General features: G+C 36.5%; 1 protein-coding gene across 7 annotated transcripts in view; it reads right to left on the bottom strand.

The window, feature by feature from the left end:
* Positions 1 to 8,999, bottom strand: part of IRAK4 (interleukin 1 receptor associated kinase 4) — a 53,117-nt gene that overhangs the window by 17,903 nt on the left and 26,215 nt on the right. For 6 of the 7 annotated variants that reach the window (XM_059402938.1, XM_059402939.1, XM_059402940.1 and 3 more), the window contains 2 exons: positions 6,943 to 7,101; positions 1,717 to 6,813 (listed from right to left, as the gene is read on the bottom strand). In XM_059402938.1, coding sequence (XP_059258921.1) covers positions 6,778 to 6,813; positions 6,943 to 7,101 — 195 coding nt within the window. In that variant the 3' untranslated portion in view covers positions 1,717 to 6,777. Of the gene's footprint in view, positions 1 to 1,716; positions 6,814 to 6,942; positions 7,102 to 8,999 lie in introns of those variants that run through there. The other variant, XM_059402942.1, reaches the window with a different exon arrangement.

Below are 8,999 nucleotides of genomic sequence, written 5' to 3'. Positions count from 1 at the left end.
AACCATAATGAACATCTTATTCATCAGCTTTTCTTCTTAAGCTTTTTAGTTAGCCTACTGAAACATCCTGTTATTCATCACCTCAGGCAGCTGTCATTAAAACATTTGCCAGTAAACATTTTTGACAAACGATTCCACAGAAAGTCTTTTAGCACTAAGTGAGCTTTAGTCAGGTGAAATTAAGATAAGACTTAGGATGTCATCTAACCGAGGAACCACAAGAGAGGTCAAACAATTACAATTCTTTCAGAATGAGGCCTTGAAAGAGCTCCAGCTCTGTTCTGCTCCCTCTGGTACCAGAAAGCAGGGGTGCTTTTTTTTTTCAAGGCTGCCACTGGGCTGGGATATAAGGGATTATAATAGGACAAGTTAAAATGCCACAAAACTTGTCATTCCTATTGAGATTCAGCCCTTTCTCTTGAGTAAATTCTCGTTGGGTTGCTGTTTCCTAGTTCTGAAAAAAAAGTCAATTCTGACAATTTTTGCCATCTTTTTCATTATTTTTATGGAGAGGCACATTTTTGGAGTTCCTTTGTCATTTTCTAGCCCTAAATGTTTAACAGCAGATGTTATCATTGACCTTTATTGGCAATAAACAAACAAACAAATAAATAAAATCTTGGTATGGCAGGTTTTCCTAGTATGGTTAACAGAGTAAGCTATTTCATGTTTCCTCTACTAACTTATGAATTCATTTAAAAGTATTTGACCAGGGGCGCCTGGGTGGCTTAGTGGGTTAAGCCACTGCCTTCGGCTCAGGTCATGATTTCAGGGTCCTGGGATCGAGTCCCGCATCGGGCTCTCTGCTCAGCAGGGGCCTGCTTCCCTTCCTCTCTCTGCCTGCCTCTCTGCCTACTTGTGATCTCTCTCAGTCAAATAAATAAATAAAATTCTTAAAATAATAATAATAATAAAAGTATTTGACCAAAGAATGGCATTAATGGAAGTGATACTAACTTTTTTTTAAACTCTTGGTCAACATTTCAACACATTTTTTTTTTTTGTAAAGATTTTATTTATTTATTTGACAGAGAGAGAGATCACAAATAGGCAGAGAGACAGACAGAGAGAGAGATGAGGAGAAGCAGGCTCCCTGCTGAGCAGAGAGCCCAATGCGGGACTCAATCCCAGGCCCCTGGGATCATGACCTGAGCCGAAGGCAGAGGCTTAACCCACTGAGCCACCCAGGTGCCCCTCAACACATTTTTTAAATAACTTTTAAAAACGATTTTATTTATTTGACAGACAGAGATCACAAGTTGGCAGAGATGCAGGCAGAGAGAGAGGAGAAAGCAGGCGCCCCGCTGAGCAGAGAGCCCGATGCAGGGCTCAATCCCAAAACCCTGGGATCATAATCTGAGCCAAAGGCAGAGGCCTTAACCCACTGAGCCACCCGGGCACCCCATTTCAACATATTTTTAAGGCCACTCACTAGTAATAGTCAAACTGTGTTGTCACTATAAAGAAGAGTGTTAATCTTCTTCTAAAATATGTGATGGGGATATACCTCACTTTATAACAAAAGTTCTGTCATTATTTAGACATTTTACAAAGGGGAGGAGGAACTACATATCCAGTCTTTGCTTAACTTTTAAATTCTTTCCTTTCCAGCTTTATTGAGAAATAGTTGACATTTAATATTGTGTAATTTTAAGGTATACAATGTAGTGATTTAATATACTTATATATTGCAAAATAATTACACCATAATGTTAGTTAAATTTAAAAAAATTTTTTAATTAAATTCCAGTTAGTTAGCATAGTGTAATATTAGTTTTGGGTGTACAAGCATGATTCATGACTTAAATAACATACTTATATAACACTTGGTTCTCATCAAAACAAGTACACTCCTTAATCCCCACCACCTATTTAAGCCATCCCCCCATCCACTTCCCTAACAGACTCTACATTTAAGATTCTGTTTCTTAGTTTGCTTCTTTCTCTTCTTTTCCTCTGTTTCTTAAATTCCACATATGAGTGAAATCCATATGGTATTTGTTTTTCTGACTTATTTTGCTTTAGTGAATATACTCTGGTTCTATCAACATTGTTGCAAATGGCAAGATCTCATTCTTTATGATGGCTGAGTAATATTCCATTGTATATATATCACATCTTCTTTATCTGTTCATCAGTTGATAGACTTTGGGCTGTTGCCATATTTTGTCTATTATAGGTGATGCTGCTATAAACATTGGGGAGCATGTATTCCTTTGAATTAGTATTTTTGTACTCTTTGGGTACCTAGTAGTATAATTGCTGGATTGTTGCTACTTTATAATTCTAAAAGGAGGTTTAGACACCATCTGCTTATAGAATGGCTATAGTAGGAGAAAGGGTCACTCAAAGTCTTAGGTTTAAATTTCAGAATTGCAGGTCAGCCTGAGATGATCAATAATGATTTAATTCATGCTACCTAAACTTTCAAAAGACTTAAGTATAAACTAGAATGTGATTTTACTAATCATAAAAGACATTCTGCAACAGAAACTGTATGTAGATTGTAATAGTTTTGTCATTGTACACTACCTTCCAAAAGGCAAATCCAGGCAGGAAATCAAAAGGAGATTAAAAGGAAAGACTGCTAGATAAGTATGGAGTTAATGCAAGCAGACATATAGTTAGATAACCTCAATAACTATCTTCAACAAATTACCCTGATGCGTAAACAGCCTAGTAAAGGAAAACACCTGACATAATCTGAAAGACAATACTCCTTGCCCCAGGATAGTAGTAGAGATTTTGTGACAAAGTCTTATTCTTGGATCATTGCTAACCTAAGGGCTCTGATAACACAAACACACAAAACTTGATTCAGTTTAGATTTTTTATTTCCTCTCTGAGTTACAATACAGGCTTATCATTTCTGAGACTATACACTGGTAGGTTTTGTTTGTTTGAGCTTGGGTGTTGTTAAAGCCGCTTAGCCAAGGAAATCTATTACAATATATAGTTTTAAGGTTTCCTTTATACTTCTCACTACCTGATTTTGTTTTATTTACTTGTAAATTATCATCTCAGTGTCTCATCTCCATCTAACAGAGACTTTCTCCTGAGAACAAACTCCTAAAAAACAAGGACTTTGTATTATTCGTTATTATATGTTCATTGCTTTTATGAGTCTGGACAATTGAAAACAATCAATGAATATTTGTTGAATTAATTTTGTTTTTTAAAAATTTTATTTGTTAATTATTGTTTTAGGTCAGAGTATTTCAAGAGATAATTTTTTCCTAATTTCATTAAAGGAATGAAATCTTAGCATTAATTTTGGAGATTCATTGTTATTGTCTCCATATTGATCATTTCTAGACATTAGAATTTGAATGATTGAAAAGCCATTTCTATCCGTGTCCATTCTTACAGTGGCATAGTACAGACATTAAAGAAGTAGGGGCAGAGGTTGGTCAAAGAATAAAAACTTTTAGTTATGAAATGATAACTTCTGGGGATCTCATGTGTAGGTTGATGACTATACTTAATAATACTGTATTGTATACTGAAATTTGTTAAGAAAATAGATCTTAAATGTGCTCACCACACCAAAAAAGTCAAAAAAGGTAACTACATGAAGTGCTGACTGTGTTAATTAGCTTGTGGCAATCATTTCACAATGTATATATACATATATATCAAAACATCACATTGAACACCTGACTTATATATAATTTTGTCAATGATACCACAGTAAAGTGGAAAAAATAAAATACATACTTATAGGCATAAATAATTTTATTTCACTTTGCAGATCCTGCAGCTTTTATAAACTGAAGATTTATGGTAACCCTGGGTTGAACAAGTCTATCAGCACCATTTTTCCAAAATAATTTCTTCACTTTGTGTCTCTGTGCCACATTTTGGTAATTCTTGAAATATTTCAAACTGTTATTAGCATATTTGTTATGGTGATCTGTGGTCAGTGACCTTTGCTTTTACAATTGTCATTGTTTTGAGGCACCAACACCAAGTACAGTGCCCATACAAGATGGTGAACTTATTGGTAAATGTTGTGTATGCTCTCACTGTTCTACTGACCTACTGTTTGCCTATCTCTCTTCTTCTCCTTGGGCCTCCCTAATCCCTGAGACACAATGATAAAATTAATAACCCTACAATGGCCTCTAAGTGTTCAGGTGAAAGGAAGTGTCACATCTTTCATTTTATTTTATTTTTTTAAAATATTTTATTTATTTATTTGACAGACAGAGATCACAAGCAGGCAGAGAGGCAGACAGAGAGAGAGAGGAGGAAGCAGGCTCCCCGCCAAGCAGACAGCCCGATATGGGGCTCGATCCCAGGACCCTGAGATCATGACCTGAGCCGAAGGCAGAGGACCCACTGAGCCACCCAGGCGCCCACATCTTTCATTTTAAATCAAAGGACAGAAATGATTAAGTATAGTGAGGAAGACATGTCAAAAGCTGATACAGACCAAAAGCTAGAACTCTTGCACCAAACAGTTAGCTAAGTTGTGAATGCAAAGAATAATTTTTTTTTAAGATTTTATATATTTATTTGACAAAGTGAGAGATCACAAGTAGGCAAAGAGGCAGGCAGAGAGAGAAGGGGAAGCAGGCTCCCCCTGAGCAGAGAGCCCGATGTGGGGCTCAATCCCAGGACCCTGAGATCATGATATGAACCAAAGGTAGAGGCTTAACCCACTGAGCCACTCAGGCACCCCAAGGATAATTTCTTGAAGGAAATTTAAAGTTCTACTCTAGTGAACACATGAATGATAAGAAAGGGAAACAGTCTTATTGCTGATAGGAAGAAAGTTGATTCCAACACTCATAGATGATTTTGGGGGGTTTAAAACTTCAGTGGAGGAAGTAACTACAGATGTGGTAGAAAGAGCAAGAAAACTAGAATTAGAAGTAGAGTCTTAAGTCGTGACTAAATTTCTGCAATCTCATGATAAAACTTTACCAAACGAGAGTTGCTTCATAGGGATGAGCAGAGAAAGTAGTTTCTTGAGAAGGAATCTACTCCTGGTGAAAACGCTGTGAAGATTGTTGAAATAATAATATAACATTTAGAATACTGCATCAACTTAGTTGATAAAGGAGTGGCAGGGTATGAAAAGACTGACTCAAATTTTGAAAAAAGTTCTACTGTAGCTAAATGCTATCAAGCAGCATTGCATGCTACATGGAGATTGTGAAAGGAAGAGTCACTTGATGGGACAAACTTCATTTTAAGAAGTTGCCACAGCCACCCAAGTCTTCAGCAACCACTGCCCTGACCAGTCAGCAGCCATCAATGTGGAGGCGAGACCCTTCACCAGCAAAAAGCTCCCTGTGAGCTCAGATGATAGCATTTTCTAGTAGCAAAGTATTTTTAAATTAAGGTATGCACATTACTTTTTTAAACATATGCTATGGCATAGTTAATAGACTACAGTGTAGTGTAAACACAAGTTTTATATGCATTGACAAACCAAAAAATTTATGTGGCTCACTTCATTGTGATACTCAATTTATTGTGGTGGTCTGGAATTGAACTGTCCATATCTCTGAGATATGCTGTGTTTTAAAAGTGAATAAAAAGGACTACAGATCCCTGAGATGTATGGCCATTTTATACAGCTATAGGACCAAAAAGTGGATATGGCAATAATACTTTAAAATGTGCCCTTATATTTCTCTTAATTATATATCAGAGAAGTAAGGCAAAACATTTAATTGTTCCTTTTACCTGCTTGATTATCATAGAACATATTGAGGAAAATCTAAAATTTTTAGTTGGCTAGCAAGCAAGCCAGTAGGTCAGAAATATGGGAAGAAAAACAGTTATTTTTTCTAGAAGAATTCAGTTTCTTGTGGTTATACAACCCAAGTCTTAGTTTTTTTTTATTGCTGGCTAATAGCTGGAAGGTAGCTCTCAGCCTAGAAGGCCATCCTGAGGGCTTAGCCAGTGTGGCCTTCTTACAAATGGTAGCTTACTTCTTCAAGGCCCATGGGATAATCTCTCAGGCTTCTTATAAGAACTCACCTTATTAGGTCAGCCCCACCCAGCAGAGTCTCTATGTTGATACTTAAAGTCAGAAGATTAGGCACCTTAACAGCATCTGCAAAATTCCTTCATTTTTGCCAGGTAACATAATCTAATGTTGACCATACCATCATGGAAGTAACATCAGGGCATGTTTGGTTAGTGGTGAATGATTACTTAAAATAGCACACTCTGAACATGATCCTATAAACAAATGACTATAATTGGATTGTATATAAACTTCAAATTTTATATCACTTTACATGTTACAAAGTGCATGCACATATGCTGCCTCATTTGATTTTCATGACTACCTGTCAGGGAAGCACAACAGATCTTAGCCTAATGATACCAGTAAGAAAAAAAAAAAAAAAACCAAGGCTCAAAGCCATGAAGGGATTGCCCAAAGCGCTCCAGCAAATTAGCAGCAGAACTGGGCTTTGGCCTAGGGTCTTTTCACCCTATGGTCCAGTCGTCCTTGTTGCTAATTCTGTAGTTTTGAAACCATGTTTGGTGAGGTTCCGAGGAGAGGTCTGAGGGATTACTCAAGGACTGAGGGTGACACTAAAAAGCTAGGGTTTAGGGTTGATATCTGGCTCTACTTTTGCTTGTATATTTGTTGGGGGTTCTATACAAGCTTTAGTAGCCACTAAACTGCTCCATGCTGCCTGGTTAAAGGTAAAAAAGAATGTTTACAAAAACAAAATTTTAGTTTAAAAAATGTTTTAGACAGGTGTATAAAAAAAAAAACAAAAAAACCCAAGAGTTTATTCCAGTAAAATTTTAAGAAGCTGTCATGTCTTGTAGCAGCTGTTGAACCTTTCAAAAAGAAAGACAAAAAACAAAACAAAACAAAACTGTATTAAATAATTGGTTTGCAATGTAAACTTAGAAAAAAAAGATGAACCCTACCTCCTTCACTTTTTAAATAAATATAAAAAATAGTACCTTCTTAATGTCTGGTCTCTTGTTTTTCTTTTCATGCAAGCATTGACTAGCAATGCAGTACATAGCTTCAATGGAAGCGGGATCAGTGTCATTCATCTTTGTATCAACATAGTCTTCAATTGTCTTTTCTTCATCTTCAATTTCTTCTTTAATATCTAGCTTTAAAACAAAATTGTTTAAAAAGATTTTATTTTATTTATTTGTCAGAAAGAGAGAGAGAGACAGAGAACAAGCAGAGGGAACAGCAGGCCGAGGCAGAGGGAAAAGCAGGCTCCCTGCTGAGTGAGGAGCCTGACACAGGACTCGATTCCAGGACCCTGGGATCATGACCTGACCTGACCTAACTGGCTGAGCCACCCAGGCATCCCAAAACAAATGTTAAAACTTCATCAGGAGTTTCAAATAAAAGTCAAAGAAATCAGAATGTAAATGGAATTATTTATTCTACTTCCTAATAACATATATTCATTTTACTATCTATTTTTATAAACTTAGTAAGAGTTAAAGATATACAGGAGAAACCCTATTTACTTATTTATTTATACATATATTCATACATAGATACATACACATACACTTTTTAGATACTATCAGCCATCTGCCTTCTAATTTTTGTATTTATGTTGCTGAGTTAAGGGCTCTCATATTCCCAATAGCAACATTTACTAGGGGCTCAGGGTGATTTGCTCCCCTTTTTAAATTTTTTATTTTTTATTTTTAGGGTGATTTGCTTCCTGATGTACTCCTGATAGAGCAATTCCAATTTCTGGACCCAGACTCCTCCTCCCTGCATAGGCAAACTTCTCTATAGGTACTCAAATTATTGAATAGAAGTGAAAAAGACAGAAGGAAAAAAGGGGACAGGGCCATGATAAAAAAGTAATATATAGGGAGAGAGGCAAGGACTATGTGGTGGGATGAAGATGAGGATAAGGATGATGTAGTTGGTTGAGCAGTGGCCCTGAAATCAATATGTCCAAGTCCTAATCCCCAGAATCTATGAATATGACTTTACTTGGAGAAAAGGTCATTGCAGATATAATGAAGTTAAGCATTTTAAGATAAAGTCATCTGAAATTACCCACATGGGCCCTAAATTCAATGACTAGCATCTGTCTAAGAGACAGAATGAGAAGAAAACAGACACAGGGAAGATAACGTGACCAGAGAGGCAGAAATTGGAGTGAGGTGGCCTCAAGTCAAGGAATCCAACAGCCACTAGAGGCTGGAAGAGGCAAGAGTCTCCCCCAGACCCTCTAGAGGGAATACAGATGGACCTTGACAACACCTTGATTTAAGACTTCTTACTTCCAGAACTATGAAAGAATACATGTCAGTCCCTTTAAGTCTCAGTTTGTGTTAATTTTTTTACAGCAACCCTCGGAAACTAATATGAAAAAGACTATTGATATGAAGTCAATTATAAACTCTCCAGAAACTCTTCCAAATGTATTTTGAAAGCATTTGAGTGATGGCAGAATCTAGTGATACAAAGCTTCTTTGAAGGGCCATTCCCTTTTGGTTATACTTGTGATAATATCTTATTAGTTTATAGTCCTACTGCTTTCACACGTTAAGAATAAGTGAAAGAGTATAGTCATCCCTAAGGTTTTATGATTTTTCACTATTATGTGGTCATGTGTAAAACTTATGACTGAGATGGATTCTGTGTTTTTCTGGATTTCATACTTACTCAAACCACAGGTTTGAAGCTTTTATAACATTTTAAAAGTGGAATAAGTCGTTTGCAAATATCAAAGAACCTAGATGTCTATCAACAGATGAATGGATCAAGAAGATGTGGTATATACACACAATGGAATACTATGCAGCCATCAAAAGAAATGAAATCTTGCCATTTGCGACAACATGGATGGAACTAGAGTGTATCATGCTTAGTGAAATAAGTCAAGCAGAGAAAGACAACTATCATATGATCTCCCTGATATGAGGAAGTGGTGATGCAACATGGGGGCTTAAGTGGGGTAGGAGAAGAATCAATGAAACAAGATGGGATTGGGAGGGAGACAAACCATAAGTGACTCTTAATCTCACAA

Source organism: Mustela nigripes, chromosome 6 (genome assembly GCF_022355385.1).
Source record: "Mustela nigripes isolate SB6536 chromosome 6, MUSNIG.SB6536, whole genome shotgun sequence".
Taxonomy (NCBI): Eukaryota; Metazoa; Chordata; class Mammalia; order Carnivora; family Mustelidae; genus Mustela; species Mustela nigripes.
This window is presented reverse-complemented; position numbering and strand designations above follow the sequence as displayed.